The sequence below is a fragment of the Meriones unguiculatus genome, chromosome 10 (genome assembly GCF_030254825.1).
Source record: "Meriones unguiculatus strain TT.TT164.6M chromosome 10, Bangor_MerUng_6.1, whole genome shotgun sequence".
Classification (NCBI taxonomy): domain Eukaryota; kingdom Metazoa; phylum Chordata; class Mammalia; order Rodentia; family Muridae; genus Meriones; species Meriones unguiculatus.
Genome location: NC_083358.1, coordinates 101,289,475 through 101,309,622, shown reverse-complemented (window position 1 = coordinate 101,309,622; position 20,148 = coordinate 101,289,475). Strand labels below are relative to the sequence as shown.

General features: G+C 38.7%; 1 protein-coding gene across 2 annotated transcripts in view; it reads right to left on the bottom strand.

Annotated features, from left to right (window-relative positions):
• Positions 1–20,148, bottom strand: part of Magi3 (membrane associated guanylate kinase, WW and PDZ domain containing 3) — a 200,777-nt gene that overhangs the window by 51,539 nt on the left and 129,090 nt on the right. For both annotated transcript variants that reach the window (XM_060392945.1, XM_060392944.1), the window contains exon 6: positions 16,855–16,934. In XM_060392945.1, coding sequence (XP_060248928.1) covers positions 16,855–16,934 — 80 coding nt within the window. The remainder of the gene's footprint in view (positions 1–16,854; positions 16,935–20,148) is intronic.

Sequence of the window (20,148 nt, the reverse complement as noted above, 5' to 3'; positions counted from 1 at the left end):
CCTCCCACACCCTTCACCTGCTGCAGCACTCCAGAGAGAGGGTCCTGCACCTCACCTGGGCAGCAAGCTAAAGCTGGCCCTGGATATGGGGTTGTGGGTAAGTGCTCTGAGGGGCTTGAGAATGGGAGAGATATGCCTGCCTGTGCGGTGGTACTGGTAAGAGAGAGATGGCCTCTTCCCCTTCCTCATCCCTTACCACCTATGGCAGGAGGGAGAGCTGGCCCTAGGGCCATGAGAGTGTTAGAACTGGCCATGTCCCTCACTGGCTGCAACACTAAGGGAGAACGGGCCCTGCACTTTCCCTGGGCAGTAGGGTAGAGCTGGCCCTGGTTGCAGGAGTTGCCAGTGAGCTGGTCCTAAGGGTGTAAGGGCAGGAGAATCAGTGGGCTGACCCGCTCAGACACCTCTCAGGCCCAGATCAGGGCTTTGAACTGTCCCACCCCAATAGCTACCTCATCGATAAAGGGACCTGTCCTAATGATCCAAAACCATGACACAAGGCAACAAGATATCCTACAGAAGTTCCAGGGAGGTTCCAGTCTTGATAGAATAGCAGAAGCCAGAGGCCTCGTACTAGACCAACGAGTCACTGCAATGAACATGTGCAAGCAAAGAAGTGTGGACAAAGGGGACACACTGTGACAAACGACAGCTTCCATGATGAGATTTTTTTCTCTGTTGTGGGGAGGGGGTACAAGGGGAAGGGAAGAAAAGGGGGATTGGAGTGCATGATGTGAAATTTACAAAGAACCAATAAATAGATAAAAAAAGATGATTTCTTATTTCCCCTTTAAAATGAAGATTGTAATAGATTAAAATGCCTAGTAATTTTATACAATTCATAGTGGGGCCTTTCACCTTCTTCCTTTCTCTTTTCTTTCTCCTTCATTTCTGTTCTTCCTGCCTCCTTTCTATTGAAAAAAACAGTAAGAACACATGCAGTTCTTGATTAGACAGAAAAACAGAAATGCCAAGCTGAAGATAGGGTTTAGAGGGTGTCAAGAGGAATACAATCAACTCTGAGACTAGCTTTTCAGGGTATCAAAGCAGATGCTGAGACTCATAGCTGAAATCTGGGCAGAGTGCAGGGAATCTTATGAAAGAAGGGGAAGATAGAAAGACCTGGAGGGCACAGGAGCTCCACAGGAGAGCAACAGAACCAAGAAATCTGGACACAGGTGTCTTTTCTGAGACTGATACTCCAGACAAGGACCATGCATGGAGATAACCTGGAACCCCTGCACAGATGTAGCCCATGGCAGCTCGGTGTCCAGGAGGGTTCCCCAGTAATAGGAACAGGGATTGTTTCTGACATGAATTTAGGGGCTGGCTCGTTGATCACTTTCACCTGAGGTGGGAGTAGCCTTACCTGGCCACAGAGGAAGACAATGAAGCCAGTCCTGATAAGCCTTGATAGACTAGGGTCAGATGGAAGGGGAGGAGGACCTCCCCTATCATTGGACTGGGAGAGGGGCATAGGAGAAGAAGAGGGAGGGAGGGCAGGATTGGGAGGGAATAAAGGAGGGGCTACAGCTGGGATAAAAAGTAAATAAACTGTAATTAATAAAAATAAAATAAAAATTAAAAAGTCTTTTAAGTGTAGAGATGTTTCAGTGGTCCTAAAAGACAAATTAGAGACAATGAAGTCATCCCAGACAAACCAAAGAATACTGAGGTATTAAGAATGTCTTGCCAGCTCCATTGCTGAAGACAACATGTACACAACTCATTGAACATGGAGATGTTGAACTGGTGCCTGCATAGAGCCTTCACCCCTGTGCTTCAGAGTCTCTGGTACAAGAAGGTATTCTCCATGCTGCCAAAGGAGAAATGTAAACACCAATTCAGCCACAAACCCAGAGTAAAATAGCATACTACTGAAAAGGGGGAAGAGGAGGAGGAAGAGGAAGAAGAGGATGAGGAGGAAGAGGAGCAGCAGAAGAAGGAGCAGGAGGAGGAGGAGGAAGAGGAGGAGGAGGAGAGTGATAAAAATAACTCCTAAAGATATTCTACTATACTCATAGATCAACATTTTATTTAGCTATCATCAGAGAAGCTTCTCCCTGCAGCAGATGGGAACACACACAGAGACCCAGTGTCAGACATTGCTTAGAGAGTGTTCCAAGGACAAACCTAGGAACACTCAGCCCTGAGACATCTCCATCAAATCTCTCACATTAATGCTCAGGGAATCCCACAGAAAAGAAGGGAAGAGTGTAAGAATGAGGGGGATGGAATATACCATGAAAACAAGGCCATCTAAACCAACATCAGGCAAAACTCATGTGAACTCACAGAGACTAAAGCATCAAGCATGAGTCTGTACCAGGTCCTCTGTGTATATGTTACAGCTTCCAGTTTAGTGTTTTTATGGGAATCCTGAGTATAGAAACAAGTGGGTCTCTGATTCTTGTGTCTTCTCTTGAACTTGTTTCCTTCTGTTGGTTTGTTTTCACTTCAATGTGATAGTTTTTGTTTTATCTTATTATATTTTATATAATATATATATATATATATATATATATAAATGAATGAATGAATGAAAGAAAACCTAGCCACTAGGGTAAAGGTTAACAACTGAACTGTCACTATACCTGCTGGGAGAGGGAAAATTGGTTTTATCCAATGGAGTGACACTGGGCATATCAAACTCTCTGGGGCAGGTCTCACATTCAAGGTAGTGAGCCAACATATAATGGGCTGTTTTTGTTTTTGTTTTGTTTTGTGTGTGTGTGTGTGTGTGTGTGTGTGTGAAAGAACATAAAATTGGGTGGGTAGGAAGACGGAGAGTATTTGGGACTTAGGGAAGAAGAATATGACCAAAGTATTTTACATTTAAAAATAAAGAAGAATATAGTTAATGGTTAAAACATTACAAGCATATGAAAAGAAGAAGAAATAAACACACATGTATTTTATACTCAACATTTAACTGATGTGTCTTTGTGGTAATTTTTAATTAATATTTCCTTTGCTAAATAAAATAAAATAAAATATATACAAAAAATGCCTTGCTTTTTCAGTTATTACAGATAATTTGGCAAAACAGAGGAAAAGTTGTATGCAAAGACAGACAAGTCTTATAAGCAAGTGCCAGTTACAACAATCCCAGAGTGCCATATTAAGGAATTTTATTTTTATGTGTGGTACATGTGATGTTTATGTATGGTATATGTGAGTGTGGAGGGCAAAGGAGGATAGTAGGTATCTTTCTCTACAGCCTTATTTATAAATTGCATTTGTGGGGGTGTGTGCACATGCGCTCATGTGCATTCATGCTGGTGTACAAGGAATATGTGTGAAGGTCAGAGGACAGCCTGCAGGAACTGGATCTATCCATCTACCATGCGGTTGTCAGGAACTGAACTCAGGTGGTCGGGTATGGTGGCCTTTACCCATCTCACCGGCCTTCTGCCTTATTCTTTTGAAATAAGATCTCTTGCTGAACATGAAGCTCATCAAGCAGGCTGGCTGGCCGCTGAGCTCCCAGGAATCCACTTATTTCTAATGTGCAAGACTGGGTAACAGGGACATACGGCTATGTCTGGCTTTATATGGATATTTGAAATTCAAACTCAGCAAACATTCTTACCTACTGAGGCATCACCCCAGACACACGACTTTTATTTTGACTGATATTTTTTCTTAATGACAGTGATTTAGCAGGACTGTGACAGGATGAAATTTATATTTGCAAAAATATTATGGGTCATCAGTGACAGAGGAAGAAACAGAATGCAGTGATATAAAAGCAGACAAATATACAACATTTATACAGTAGGAAATAAATTATGCAGGTTAGAACTAAGGCATTGGTAGTAGGAATGATGAGAATGGGCATAATGCAGATAAGGAAGTCAGATTGATAGTATTTGTGATTGCTGTGGAGACTGACAGAAGGAAAAGGCGGGAGAGGAGGCCAAGGTGGTTCCTCAGTTTCTAATTCTCATGGCATAAAAATGACAAATGTATAATTACTTAATTTGTTGCTATGACAAAATAGCTATAAAAGCAACTTACAGAAGGAGGGACTGATTCCGGCTCACAGCTTAAGGGCGTGGCCCATCATGGCGGGGAGGGCACAGCAGCAGGAAGGTGAAGCAGCTGGTCTAGTTGCTTCCCAGGGAGCAACCAGAGTTCTGCTCACTTTCTCCTTATTATTCAGTCTGGGATTTCTACCCACTTAATGATGCTACTTATATTCTGGGTGATCTTTCCAGCTAAACTTTCCTGGAAACATCCTCACAGAAGTACTCAAGTCAAATCCAGCCAAGTTGATAACAGATTAACTACTGCAACACACCATATCAAGTACTTACTAATAACTAATATGAAAACATGGCTATGGGAACTAAAAATATAAAAATAAGATGTTGAGGATCTTAGAAGACAGAAGCATTAAAAAAAAGTCTTCATACCATGTCTAGTGCAGGTAGACATTTAAGAAATACACGTTTTTTAAAAGTTGTAATGCTAGAATTTGGCACTTAATTGTAACAAAAAGGAAACAGTGAGGAAAAAACTGAGAATAACCAGCTCTGACTCAAACAACTGAGAGGATTATCATTTCTGAAAATACACTGATAGAGATATCTCAGAAGCTCCCGGCCATATGAACCGAGAATTAACAGATAGGAAGATAAACATTTGGCAGAAACCATGGGAACAGCATAGCAGTGGGTAGGAGTGCTTAAATCGTGAATAGAGAAAGGTGAAGAGTAAACAGAAGCTTGGGAACACTGACATATTAGGAAGGGTAAAGTATGGTCTTTGGGAAGGAGTCAAAGAAGACAGAAGGTATGACCAACACTAACAAAGCTGTGGAAAGTTGTGAGGAGGAGCTACCAAGAATCGATCAGGTTAGACAATCAGCTTATTGATAATGTCAACAAAAGCAGTGCCAGTGTCTGAGAGGCGGCTCAGCAGTGAATAGCACTGGCTGCTCTTCCAGGAAACCTAGGTCCAATTCCCAGCACACACATGGCAGCTCGTAACTCGAACTTCATTTCCAAGGGATCCGACACCCTCATATAGACTGACCTGCAGGCAGAACAAACCAAACAAACAACAAGCAAGAAATCCTACCAATGCACATAAAAATAAATAAATCACAGGAAAAGAAGAAGAGAAGGAGGAGGAGGAAAAGGAGGAGGAGTTCCAGACTAGGCATGATAGCACATGCCATTAACCAAAAGACTCATGAGGCACAGGCAGAGACAAGTAGCTCTTGTGAGCCTGAAGCCAGCATGGTCCACACAGAGAGCTCCAGGCCAGTCAGGGCTACACAGTGATACCTTGTCTCAAAAAAGAAAAACAAAACAAAAGGTTTGCTGAAAAGGTAGGGATAGGGGTGGGAGCTAAATATAAGACTATTATAATCACAATTTTTGTTTTGTTTTGTTTTTGTTTTCTGAGATAAGGTTTCTCTGTATAGCCCCGGCTGTTCTGGAACCTTGTAACCTAGGCTAGAGAGGTCCACCTGCCTCTGCTTCCTGAGTGCTGGGGTTATAGGCATGCGTCACCACCACCCAGCAGCAATTACTATAGTTTTAAAATAGAGCTAGAGTCCTTAACAAGAGATGACCTTAAAAAAAAAAAAAGAACTTGTGAAAAGAATGTAAGTCAAGGCCAAAGGAAAATATCTTTATTTTGAGGGCAGGAGAGACCTAAGTAAGCTAACCATCTTCTCTGTGAGAAACGGGTGCATCTTCCCAACAATTGACTCACAAAGGCAAATCTATTTCTGCCATATCAAGCAGTCGATGGTTCTAATGCCCACAAACTTATCCTTTTTCTTTTCTCGTTTCAAAATGAGATTTTTCTTATTTAAATACATGAATTACAACTGCATTCTCATAGTGGAGGTCTATTCAGCTAGTAATTTTCTATTATTATTCTCTAAGCTCCAAAATGAATTCAATACTCAATGTATTTATAAGATGCCTTTGGTAAAAATTTAATCTTAATCTTTCTTTCATCAAATAAGAAATAGAGTGGGTTGAAAATAGAATGGAATCCTGATGTTGTATACGCAGGATAATTATTTAAGCCAAAACACTAATTATTTTACTGAATGGAAGACAAATATGTTCAGTGAAATCATCAGATAGTGTGTAGACATAACTGAGTTCAAATTTCAGAAGACTGGGAAAGAAAGGACAAGTTTTAGAATTGGTGAAGTTTTCCTAAATCTTAAATGAGCAATTCATGGCAAAGAGCATCTTAAACATCAAGTCCTACATTCAGACTATTATTTTCTTCTCAACATCTACTCTAAATAAAACATGGTGGAGAGTACCAGTGGGAGTCAGATACAGTCTGTAAGGAAAATAGTCAACAGCAGGACAATTCTTTCCTATGGAGGGATACAGAAAGTGCACAGAGGAAGTGGTAAAGATTGCTGAGCACAAAACAAAGGGGCTCAAGGTTCTAATTATGCCCTCATTACCAAATTACATGCAGGCAATAGTAGAATATATTTCTACTTGTAATCCTTCTATTGAAGGTGTTCAAGTATTCTTAGAATAAATGTACAGAAAGTATGTGATGACCTGTCCTTTTGTTGGTTTGTTTATGTATCTATTGTGAACGAGTACCAAAATGGACATGTGGAGATTAGAGAACAACTTTCAGAAGTTGGTTTTCATCCTTTTGGTTGGAAAACTGAAAGCAGACAGTCCATCTTGACAGCAAGCCATCTTTACCTGCTGAGCCATTCTGGTGACCCATGTCATTTACTTTTGAGAATAAAGAGAATAAAAGGGGACACTATTAATAATTACGTTGTGACAAAAGATATAGTCTGAAATCCTCAATGCCATAAAGAAAGAGAGAAACATTTCACTGAGCCCCTCAGCTCCTTCCGCAAAGATAAAAACTGCACCCTACCTGACTGTTGAGCTTTCAAGAACGCAGTCAATATGCTTGGGACTCTAGAACTTCTGTTTCAGATGTCGCCTGTCTGCAGAAACCATCCTAGTCTGTCTTCTCCCGGGACTGCCTCACGGGAGAGGGCCTCAAGCTGCTTAATGGTACTTCCTGCAGAGGAAAGAGGCTGCCCATGTGGGGGCAGGGCTCCACACTCACAGGTTAGCCCAAATTTGATTTCACGTCTGTAGTCTGTATCTTAGTTTTATTGTGACTCTAAGCTAGTATATGAAGACAACTACTTATCTCCTTCCACAGAATATTACGGAATTTAAAAAACATTGTCTACAAGGGTAATCAACTTGATCTGAAGACATTACAATTCTCTTCTTTCCCTGCCTCCTCTAGCCCCGTAGCTTTTCCCTTCCTCTTTCTTTTCCAAACATTTAAGTCTCTGATGAAGGAATATACAAGTGACAAGGACAATACCCTTGCTCTTGAGGACTGTTATCTAATTACATGACAACACGACACAGTATATGCCTAGAGACAAGTAAGTCTACCACTAGAGCACAGAGAACACAGCGTCGAGTCAAACACAGAACACAGAGGGGTCCCTGAAGAAATAACACTTAGAGTTGTGCTTAGAAGAGTAATAGGTATGAGTCAGGAAATACAATGCTGGTTTCTGGCAAAAGAAGTGGGCATATGACAAGGAAGATTAAAATAGAGCAGATTTGTCATGAAAACATTTTGAAGTACATAGTTTAACTACAAGAAAGAAAGAGAAAGAAAGAAAGAAAAAGAAAGAAAGTTAGTTAGTTCTTACTACTTTACCAAATAGCTTGGTCTTTGGTCTTTATTAGTAAACAATGGGAAGCCAGAAAGAGGAAGTTATTTTTCAGGAAGAAATAATTAATTTTCTATCCTTCCTTTCTGTCAAAGGAGATAAATAGATAAAAGGTAGCTTAATAGTACAGGGCAATGTTGCAAACGATTTTGGTTATGTAGTCTACTCAGTAAAAATCTGAATATGTACCCTCGGAGACACATATTTACATATATATATCTCATATGTGTGCATATATATATATATACTATAGTTGTACACATATGTACACACAGTAATATGTACCTAACAAAGCATATGTCAAACCAGATGTTTAGAAAGACGACTACATAATTGTCAGTATTTTACCTTAATGCCCCTGAAAACACCTCATATGAGGTATCTGAGAATGCCAGCTCAACTTTGTTTTATTATTAGCTTAGGCATACACGCCTGCATTATCTTTAACCAGCAGTACTTCTGTTTAACTCTCCTAAAGCAACATTTCCTTCTAAGGCACAAATGGGCACAAGTAAACCGCAAACCGCAAACTTTACAGTGTTATAAAGGGGTGCCACGATCAATGTCTTCTGGATAATGCATGTGGCAGTCTGACATATGGAATGACTAAGAGTGCCATTACCAAAATAGTGCTTAAAATAGTGAAGTTTATTTTCTAGAAATATTTTTATTTTCAATAATGTTATAAAAATAAGTTCCAATGTTTTCTTCTAGTATACCTTATATCTGGACTACCAATATCTTGGAGATTACTGGTATTAAGGATATATCAGAAGAGCAGAAGGGCAGAGGGGAAGTTATATAACAATAGCCCCATACCTTTGACCTTAGAGTACAGGGAGGGCAGGAAGACTACAGGTCTGAAGCCAGCCTAGGCTACACAGCAACATGTCATTTGCAATCCCTCAGTGACATACATATATGTGTTCATAGTCAATTTTTTTTTCAGTTTTTCTTTATCTTGATAATTTTGACAAAATTTTTAAAAATAACAAAGCAAAATGAAAACAAAACCACCCAACCTCCAGGAACTGAGAGCTATCTGAGTAGCAAGGAGAGGCTAAAGAGCAAGAACTGTAGAGCAGCGGTTCTCAACCTTCTTAACACTTCGACCCTTCAATACAGTCCCTCATGTTGTGCTGACCCCAACCATGAAATTAATTCATTGCTACTTCATAACTGTAATTTTGCTACTTATGAATCTTAAAGTAAATATCTGACATGAAGGATATGGAACCCTGTGGTTGAGAATTGTTATGCTAGAGCCTTGGCCTAATGAGCAGGAAATTGATGTCTATAAAATAGAGACTAAATATGTCAAATTTACTTTTAAATATGTGAATTCGACATGCCAATAAGACAACTAAAAATAGACTCAGAAGCAATAGGAAACACAGAACTCTAGCTCAGAATACACAATACTACAGATGAAGTGGGTCAGCTATAGTCAGTTGATGGAGTAAGAGGAACAAATACCTCCCACCAAAGAAAATAGAAAATGCAGAAAATTGAACAGAAGCAGAACAAGGAAGTAGGAAAGGCAACAAATCAGCAAAACATACTCTGCAAAGTCAGTTTTTACAGTGCTAGAGGAGACTGTAATTTGCCTTTACAATGGCTAACTTCACTATCATGAACACAGGGGCTGAGCAAGGGTGTCTGACCACCTGAGTTTGATTCTTGGAACACATACAATAGGAGAGAACAGAGAATTACTTCAATTAATCCCATCTACCTTCTCCTACACTCCCCCTTTGTTCTGTTGTTGTTGCTGTTTTGTTTTTTGAGACAGGGTGTCATGTAGCCTAGGCTCACTATGTAACTGAAAATACTCTCTATCTTCCTGCTCTCTACCTCCCAAGCACTGGAGTTACAGGCATGTTCCATCATGCCCAGCTTTCTCCCCTTGTTTTCTTTTTCCTTTATTTTATTTTTTCAGTCTTTGTGTATGCATGTTGTTTGTGTAAGCTGGTGCATACAGAATCCAGAGGATGGTGTTACATTCCCTGGAGCTAGACTTACAGGCAATTGTGAACCCTCTCACCCTCTATCCCACAATCCATCCCCATTCCTAAGTATGAGCTCCCAATCCTAGGATCACATTTTACCCAGAACCCCCAATGGCCACACCTATCAGGATCTTAGAATCTCAAAAATCTTTCCAATCTTAGGTGCCTAGATGCCAGTTTAAAAACATAATCATCATCAGCCAGGACAATATGTCTCCACTGGAGTCCAGCACCCTTACCCCAAGTAGGCTTAAGTACAGCAACACAGCTGAAGCACAAGACAAAGACCTTGAAATAGCCCTTATGAATATGATAGAAGCCCATACTGTGGAAATGAATAAATCTTTTAAAGAAATCTATGAAAACACAAACAATGAAAGTAAATAATTAAAAGAGTTCAAGACCTGAAAGTGGAAATAAAGTCAGTAAATAAAACACAACTGAGGGAAATCTGTAAAGAGCAGCTCAGGAACTCCAACAGGAACCTCAGAGGGAAGCTTCACCAACAGAATACAAGAGATGGAAGACAGAATCTCAGGCATTGAAGATAGGGTAGAAGAAATGGATACCCCAGTCAAAGAAAATGTTAAATCTTAAAAAAAAAAAAATACTGGCACAGAACATCCAGGAATTCTGGGATACTTGTGTAAATACCAAATCTAAGAATAACAGGAATAGAGAAAAGAGAAAACACCCAGGTGAAAGATACAGAAATATTTCAACAAGACCAGAGAAGAAAATTTCCCTAAGGTAAAGCAGGAAATGTTTATCAAGATACAAGAAGCATACAGAAGCAAGGTGGTGCAGGCCTTCAATCTCAGCACTCAGGAGGCAAAGGCAGGCATTTCCGTGAGTCAGAGGCCAGCCTTGTCTACAGAGTGAGCTCCAGGACAGCCAGGGCTACACAGAGAAACCCTGTTTTAGAGGGGAAAAAAGCAGCAGTAGCAAAAGAAGTTCCCCTCTGCACATAATAACCATGCTAAATGCATAATAATAACCATGCTAAATACATAATAATAACCATGCTAAATACATAATAATAACCATGCTAAATACATAGAACAAAGAAAGAATATTAAAAGCTGTAAAGGAAAAAGACCAAGTAACATATAAAGGCAGACTGACTTCTCAATGGAGACTCTAAAAGAAGCTCATGCATGGACAGATGTTCTACAGACTCTCTCTAGAAGACCAAGCTACTTTACACCCAGTAAAACTTTTAATCATAATAGATGGAGAAAATAACTTTCCATGATAGAAACCATATTAAAGCTGTATTTACCTACAAATCCAACTCTACATATGTTAACCACAGCAAGGAAACACAAAGAATAAATAATCCCAGACCAGCAAATCAAAAGAAGCCCCCACACACACCACCTCCACCATCACAAAATAACAGGAATCAACAAGCATTGTTCATTAATCTCTCAACACCAGTGTTCTCAATTTCCCAATAAAAAGACACAAAATAACAGAATGGATTTGAAAACACGATCCATCCTTTTGCTGCATCAAGAAACACACCTTAACATCAAGGATAGACATCACTGAAGGAGAACAAGGGGATAAAAATTAGAAAGAAGCCAAAGTACCTTTATTTGCAAAATGGTATGATAGTATACATATATGACCCTAAAAATTCCATCAGGATTCCTACAGTTCATAAACACTTTCAGCAAAGAAGTTGGATACAAAATTAACTAAAAAAAAATCAATATCCCTTCTATATAAAAATGACAAAGGGACTGAGGCATGAATAAATACCATTTATATTAACCTCAAATAATATATTTTGGGATAACTCTGCCCAAGCAAGTGAAAGCCTTGTATGATAAAACTAAGATACTAAAGAAAGAAATTGAAGAAGATATCAGAATGTGGAAAGATCTCTCATGCTCATGGGTTGGTAGGATTATTATAATAAAAATGGCCATCCTACCAAAAATAATCTATAGATTCAATGAAATCCCCATCAAAATTCTTCATAGATTTTTAAAAGACAATCTTCAGCCTCCTAAGAAAACACATACACCAGAATAAACAAAAACACCACATGAACAACAACAAAAAACAAAACAAAAACAGCCCAGCCCAGCATTGCTAAAAACAATCCTAAATAGTAAAATAACTGCTGGAGGTGCCACTCCCTTTTTTTCAAGATGTAAACAGAACTATAGTAAAAACAACACGATATTGGCACAAAAACAGACATGTTGAGCAATAGAATCAAACTGAAGACCCAGACATAAATCCACACACCTGTGTACACCTGAATTTTGATAAAGAAGCCAAAAATACACACTGAAAAAAAAAAAAAAGAGTATCTTTTACAAATGGTTCTGGTCAAACTAGATGGCTGCATGTAGAACAATTGAAATAGATCCATACCTTTCACCCTGTACAAAACTCAACTCCAAATGGATTAAAGACCTCGACATGAAAGCAGATACATTGAACCTGACAGACGATAAAGTGGGGAATAACCTTGAATTCATTGGCACAGAAAAAGACTTTCTGAATCCTGGCACTAAATCAACAATTATGGAACCTCATAAAACTGAGAAGCTTCTGTATGGCAAAGGACACCATTGTTTGAACAAAGTGACAGCTTATAGAATAGGAAAAGATTTTTACCAACTCTCTATCCTATAGAGGGCTAATATCCTAAATATATCAAGAACTCAAAAACTAAATTTCAAGAAGCCAACTAACCCAATTTAAAATGGGATAAAGATATGAACAGAGAATTCTCAACAGAAAAAATTCAAATGGCTGAGAAACTTAAAGGCATGTTTAAAATCCTTAGTCATTAGGGAAATGTAAATCATAACAACTTTGAGAGTTCATCTTACACCTAGCAGAATGGCTAATATCATCCTGAGTGAGGCAATCAGATCCAGAAAGACAAATATGGTATGTATTCATTTATATGTAGATATTAGTTGTTAAATCAATAACCAAGTTACAATCTGTAGTGCCACAGAGCTTAGGTCCAGAATAAGGAACTTGAGGAGGGGATGACAGAAGCCCTAGGAAAGGTAAATACAATAGTTAGTTTTGGATGGATTAGGGAGAGAGAGGTATTGGAACAGGTGGAGAGGAGGAGGGATGAGGAGAACAATGGAGTAAATATAGGAAGAGACAGGCAAAACTAAGGGCCATTTGAGGGATAGTATGGAAACCTAATACCGTAGAAGCTTCCTAAAATATATACACACCTAAAGTGATCTAAATGAAATCACTAAATAATGGAAGAGACAGAGCCCAAACTGGCCATCTCCTGTCACCAAATGAAGCTTCCAGTACCAGGATTGGGGTACATCTAATTAAGTTGAAAGCCAAAGGGGTCCTACAGGAACCACAAATGACCTAGACTTTGCTTTCCACAAACTGATGGCAAGACCCCATTTCTCAAGACAACACCTACACAACTCACTCAACATGGAGATGTTGAGCTGGTGCCTGCAGAGAGCCTTCACCCCATGTGTTATCATCTTTGATACAGGAAGACACTCTGCATGCTAACGAAGGAGAAATGAAAACACCAACTGAGCCACAAATCCTTGGATCTATGAAAGTGTCCAGCCTGCAAGACGTGCTAGTACAATGGTGGCACAAACTCGCTGTAGGAGTAAGCGGCAAATATCTGATTTGGCTAGAGGCCCACTTCCTGAGATAGAACCCATACCTGACACGCTCAGGTGACCAACAAGCTGAAACTAGAGAGCCCAGGGACCTAGGGTAAAAACAAACACTATTGGTCTAAAAAAAAAAAAAAAAAAAAAAAAAAAGGCATTACGATGAATCCTAATAGTATTTGCTCACAGATCAGTGTCTTACTTAGCCATACAGAAAGAAGTGTCTCCCTGAAGCAGATGGGAGCACATACAGAGCCCACAACCAGGCATTATGCAGAGAGTGAGAAACCTTTGAACACTCAGCCCTAAATGGGATGTCTCCATCAAATCCTTCTCCTCAAGGCTCCGGGAATCCCATGGAAGGAGAGGCAGGAGAGTTTAAGAGCCAGAGGGGATAGAGGACACCAAGAAAACAAGGCCCTCTAAATCAACATGATTGACCCACATGTGAACTCAGAGTCTGACACGGCGTGCACAGGGCCTGCACCGGTCTATACCAGATGGGGTCCTAAAGCTGAGAGGAGAGGTGGACACCTCACTAGCCCAGAAGCTACGCTAACCCAGAGGCCATCTCCCTCCAAGGGAGTCTCAGTAAAGAGACAAACTACTCCTAAGGGTAGGCTGCATGCTCAGCAGACAGCCAACAAAAAATGAACTCAATGGCATCGTTGCACACTTCTTGTCTTACAGTGAGTCAGGGCTTTTCCTTTTACTATTTTGGTGGTTGTTTTTATATTAGTTTTTATTTTTTTCTCTTCTCTTACATTAGAGAGCCTTTGCATACATGTTATAGCTTTCAGTTTAGTGTTTTTATGGGATTCTTGGGTGTGCAAACAAGTGATTGGTTCTTTATTTCTGTGGCTTCTCTTAGGCTCTTCTGCTTCTGTTTAGTCCAATTCTGATATGTTAGCTTTATTTTATTATATTTTATTTTGTTATTATTCCTTAGAAGCCTATTTGTTTCTACTGAGACACAAAAAAGGGATGGATCTGAATGGGAGGAGATACGGGAGAAACTGAGAGAAATAGACAAAGAGAAAACTCTATTCAGGATAAATTCTGTGAGAAAAATAAAAGAGAAAAAAACAAAGAAAAACTAGAAGAAACACATAGACATTAACACACAAAAGCAAACTTTATAAAAACACAAAACCAGAAACCAAGTAAAACACAAAACCAGAAACCAAGTAAAAGACAAGTAAAATAAAAAATGTTCAAGCAAAGCAACAGGAGACAAAAAGTCTACAAAAATACCATTGATTTTGTTTTGTGTGTTGGCCATCTACTGCTAGGCGTATGGCCTATCCATAATATGTCCAATGAGATGCCACTGGAGAAAATCATTTTTTCCTTTGAAAGTGGGTATCAACTGGAGATGGATTACAGTGTTTAGTAACTCACCAGTTTTGGAATCCACATATTTTTATCAGTCTTATACAATTTACAAACACCCTCTATTCCCATTCTCTTCTCTATGTGACACCAAACCTTTTTTTTTCTTATGTTTCCCTAGATTTCATTATTCTCTTACATAGGGAGTAGTGTAATCTGGTCTTTTATGTCTTAATCTTTTTCTTTATTCACTTTGGTCAATGCAGTTTATACACACACACATACATGCACATATGCAAACACATACATAGATAAAAATATCTATCTTCACTGCCAAGAACCATTGAGCTGTGGGTTGTAACGCAGTGTGCATACTATCTATTTGGACTGTTTCCACTTTGGGTGTATCCATTAACAATGTTTACTATACTTGCCTCTAGGTCTTCCTGTACTTTCTCTCTCTCTCACTCACACACACACACATTTCCTTCCTATTGGGTGGATACACAGGAATAAAATTGCTAAATCATATGGTGAACAAATGTATGTTTACTGAAAAATCAGTTTCCAAGATGTCTGTATCACTTTACAATCTGCACATTAACATGACAAGGCTACTATTTCTCTCCATATGTACCCACATTGATTGTTACATTTTGTATTCTTGTAGTCATTCCAGTGGGTTGTGATAGCAAACTACTCGAATAAATGTTTTTCAGCATCTTTTCCATGTGTATATTGGTTATTTGTATACTTCCTTTGGTAAAATGTTTATGCATGTATGTTGTCTATTTTTAATCGGGTTGCTCTTTATGGAGGATGGAGCACTGGCTGCTCTTGCAGAGGACCCCTGTTTGGTTCCCAGCACCCACATGGTGCCTCACAACCTTCTATAGTTGTAGTTCCAGGAGACCTTCTGCACTTTTCTGGCCTACGTAGGTAATGCATGCAAGTGGTATACAAGACATACCAAACACCGAACACATAAAGTTTTAAAAGTCCTCAAAGTTCTTTCTAGATTCTTATCATAGTTTCCCTGTTAAATACCTACTGTAAAATCTGTGATTTGGTCTATTAATTCTTTTATCTCATCTCCTTTTCTCAGGGCTCCACAAGTGTTCTACCACTGACCCTTTAAATATATTTTCAAAGTTTTACACAGTATCTCACTATGTTTCCCAGACTGGTCTTAAACTTGTAATCCTTCTGCCTCAGCCTCAATTAGAATTAGAATTAGAATTATGGAATCATAATCCTGTGCAAACCAGGCTTGGTTTGACTTACTCATTTTTTAATGGTATATTTTAATGAACACTTAAATTTTTTTTATTCACTTTACATCCCTGTGAACATTTAAATTTTTTAAATTAAGCACAAACCATCAATTTGCTTCTAGTCTTACTTTTCATAGCTTGTGGAGAAACTGCTGGTTCCCATATCATGAGTACACTCGCCAAAAGTTTTACAGTTTTTCTTCCAAAAGTTTTACAGTTTAGCTTTGTGATTGCACTTTAAATTTATCTCAAATTAATTTTTGTGTAGGAAATGAGGTACAGATGAAGTTTGCTTTTCCAGAATGTTCTTTTTTGTATAATTTATATATTTTGTAGTACTAGTGATGGAACCCAGGGTCTTATGTTCACAGTGTCAACTTGTTCCAGCACTATTTGTTAAAGATGCTTTCATTTCCTCAGTGAATTGATTCTTGGCAAACTGTAATTCAAATGACTAGATATGTGTCAAACTGTTTCTGGACCCTCTATTTTGTTACACTGATCTATGTGTCCTTATGTAAGCCTGACACTGTCTTGATTACTGTAGAGCAAGTCTTCAAATTTTGTGGCCATGCTTTACATCAGACATAATGAAGCTGTGCCTAATTTACTCAATATTTAAAATTTTTAAAGTTTGACTTTAGGATATAGATTTAAAAGCAGCAGAGGCATTTTTCTCTTTTAAGAGGAGGTAAAAAGCTTATAAAATTATCTATAATAACATAATTACTACCACCAGCTAATTATGATTATAATCCACTGCTTGTGTGCTTATGAATATCATTATTTGCTTAGGGTTTCAGAAAACTAATTATGTAATTAAGAAGAGTAAGGAAGGATTAAGAGAATGAGTCTAGCATGAAAGGTCTCTGAATATCTACCTCCATCTTCACAGTCTTCAGGGGCTTTGGCTTTCTTGCAGAGGCGAGGATCCAACCAGGTGGTTGTCTTGGTGTTATGACTGTGGAATAAAGATCTCAGTTAGAAATAGTGAAACAAAGAGGGAGAAAGTATTTCAAGAGCAGAGATTCAAAATAACTAAAAAGCATATGACATTAGAATATCTCCTAATGCTCCATTTGGATACTACAGACTCAGTAATCCTATTGTTCTCAATCCATTGCTCGGAAAGGCATTCTAGAGGTACAAATTTGAGAATGAAGAGTTTAGATACAAGATCAAAGGCCAAGCACAGAATGATAAACTTATTTAAGCATGAAAACAAATTTTCAGAGTGTGGGCACATAGCCCTCATATTGTGTATTGCTAACTGGCAAAGCTGATCTAAAAATCATGTTGGCTTGTGGTAGGAATTCCCTCCTTTCTTTTGTGAAAAAGTACTGCAAATTCTTTTTTTAGTATATGTGATTTGTATGTACAGTGTTGGGGGCTGAAAAACATACAGGCAAATATCAAAGCTTCTGTTCTTACAGAGACTCTTTAAAATAAGATAAAATTTGCAAGTTTTAAAATGGCTGTTTCTGCAACATAGCAGTGAAAAATGCTGGCTTTGGTTAAACATCATTCTATAAAACTGTTTTTTTCTTTCATCAACATAGATCACATATAACAAACAAAAAAAAGGTGCAACAGAGCAGAAAGAGCATGCCATTGCTCCTTTCTATGAAGTAGGCCAAAACTGCTGAAAAGAACAATGTGTTTAATTTCATTATAGGCCACAGTTGTCAGCTTCAGGCCACACCATCACGTAAGACAGTGCTGCTAAAACTATTAAACTGCAGAGAAAACAATCAGTGTTAAACGTTCCTGAAAAAGGACTAGGGAAATAGCTCAGTCAGTAAATGCTTGCTCTGTTAGCATGAAGACCTGAGTCCTATCTTGGTGACACATACTTGTACTAGCACTGGGAGGCAGAGACAGATGGAGTTTGGGGGGCTCACCAGTTAGCCTAACTGGCAAGTGCCATGTTCCAGCGAGAGATCATGTATCAAGAGGCAGACAGTGTTCCGGAGAATTATTTCTAAGATTGTCCTCCACTTTCATAGCACACATATACAGTACCCCTGAACCTCCACGCATATACTTGCACCACGTGTGCACACACATGCACACACACACACATGCACACATAATGGAAAATTCCTTGAAACACAGGGATGTTAGAAAAAAAAGTGTTACAGAAAATATAGGAAGTCAACATAATGTCAATTATTGAAGACCAATGAACAAAATGGTATGAAGTTCTCTTTCCTCGTCCATTTTATGAAAAGAAATGGTTACAAAGCTGAAGCCTTCCCCATGTCCTTTCTAACCCTCTCGAGCCCTTGCAAAGTCCACTACTATTTTTGGGTATGATGCTAGTTGGCAGACCATAGCAGAGACACTTTTTTGTGTGTATACTTAACCATTAGTGTAGGAAAACGTGTGAGTATTTTATAAGTACATTCTGACATAGAGAGAGTATCCCTAAAGTAAAACCAGTGGAATGAAATTTAGTAAAATGAAAGATCACAACTCCTGTATACCTAAGAAAATACAAATGTTTAGGAAAAAAACAAAAAAGCAATGGAAATATCTTCCTAAACCAAACTCAATTTCTACTTGAGAAAAGGCTGACTTTGAATATAGCAATGCAAATTTTATTGCTATATTAGTAAATACAGGTGATCTGCTAAGTTTTACACAATATCCCCAAGAAGTAAAGCGGTACTCACAGGAGCTATTCCATACTTGTAAAAGCTGAACTTTCCGGACCTACATTAATATTCTTTTCACAGGTTCAGAAAAAACCTCTGTGCCCAAATTTTTTGGTTCTGTTGCTCTTCTTTTGGAGCTCCTGTCCTCTCCAGGTATTTCTATCTCCTCCCTCCCCCCCCCCCTTTTTTTTTCCACAAGATTCCCTGCACTCTGCCCAAAGTTTGGCTATGAGTCTCAGCATCTGCTTCGATACCCTGCTGAGTAGTCTTTCAGAGGCCCTCTGTAGTAGGCTACTGTCCTGTTCCCTGTTTTCTCCCTCTTCCGATGTCTATCCTTTTTGCCTTTCTGAATGAGGACTGAGCATCTTACCCAGGGTCCTCTTTTTGCTTAGTTTCTTTAGGTGTACAGATTTTAGTATGTTTATTCCTATATTATATGTCTAATATCAACTTATAAATGAGTATATAATATGTGTGTCTTTCTGCTTCTGGGATACCTCACTCAGGATGATCTTTTCTAGTTCCCACCATCTGCCTGCAAATTTCATGATTTCCTTGTTTTTAATTGTAGTATTTAGTTGTATTTAATTGTAGTATTTTAATTGTAGTAGTATTCCATGACAGACTACAGACTGGGAAAGGATCTTCATCAACCCTATATCTGACAGAGAATATATAAAGAACTCAAGAAGTTAAAAAGCAACAAATCAAGTAACCCAATTTAAAAATGGGGTACAGAACTCAACAGAATTCTCAATAGAGGAATATTGGATGGCAGAGAAACAAAGAAATGGTCAATGTCCTTAGTCAACAGGAAAATATAAACCAAAACAACCCTGAGATTTCATCTTACACCCATCAGAATGGCTAATATAAAAAACTCATGACAACACATGTTGGAGAGGATGTGAGGAAAGGGAAACCTTCCTCCATTGCTAGTGGGAATGTAAACTTGTGTAAACACTTTGGAGAGCAAGTTGGTGTTTTCTCAGAAAATTAGGGATAGTGTTACTTCAAGATCCAGTTATACCACTCTTAGGCATATATCCAATATATGCTCAAGTAAACAACAAGGACATTGGCTCAACCATGTTTGTAACAGCTTTATTCGCAATACCCGGATCCTGGACACAACCTAGATGTCCCTCAACTGAAAATGGAAACAGAAAATGTGGTACAATTATATACTTTAAAACAAGTAGTTAACACAGATCTGCCATATTAGCTACAGAAACAAAATGCTAACCTATCAGTAAATATTCACCTGTATTCTGTATTAAAAACTCTTTATTCAAGCCAGGCATGGTGGCACACACCTGTAATCACAGCACTCTGGGAGGCAGAGGTAGGTGGATCTCTGTGAGTTCGAGGACAGCCTCGTCTACAGTGTAAACTCCAGTACAGCTAAAGCTACACAAAGGAACCCTGCCTCAAAATACAAAAAAAAAACAAAACAAAACCCCTCTTTATTCAATATATGGTTTGGAAATTTTTCTCCTATTGTATAGGTTGTCTTTT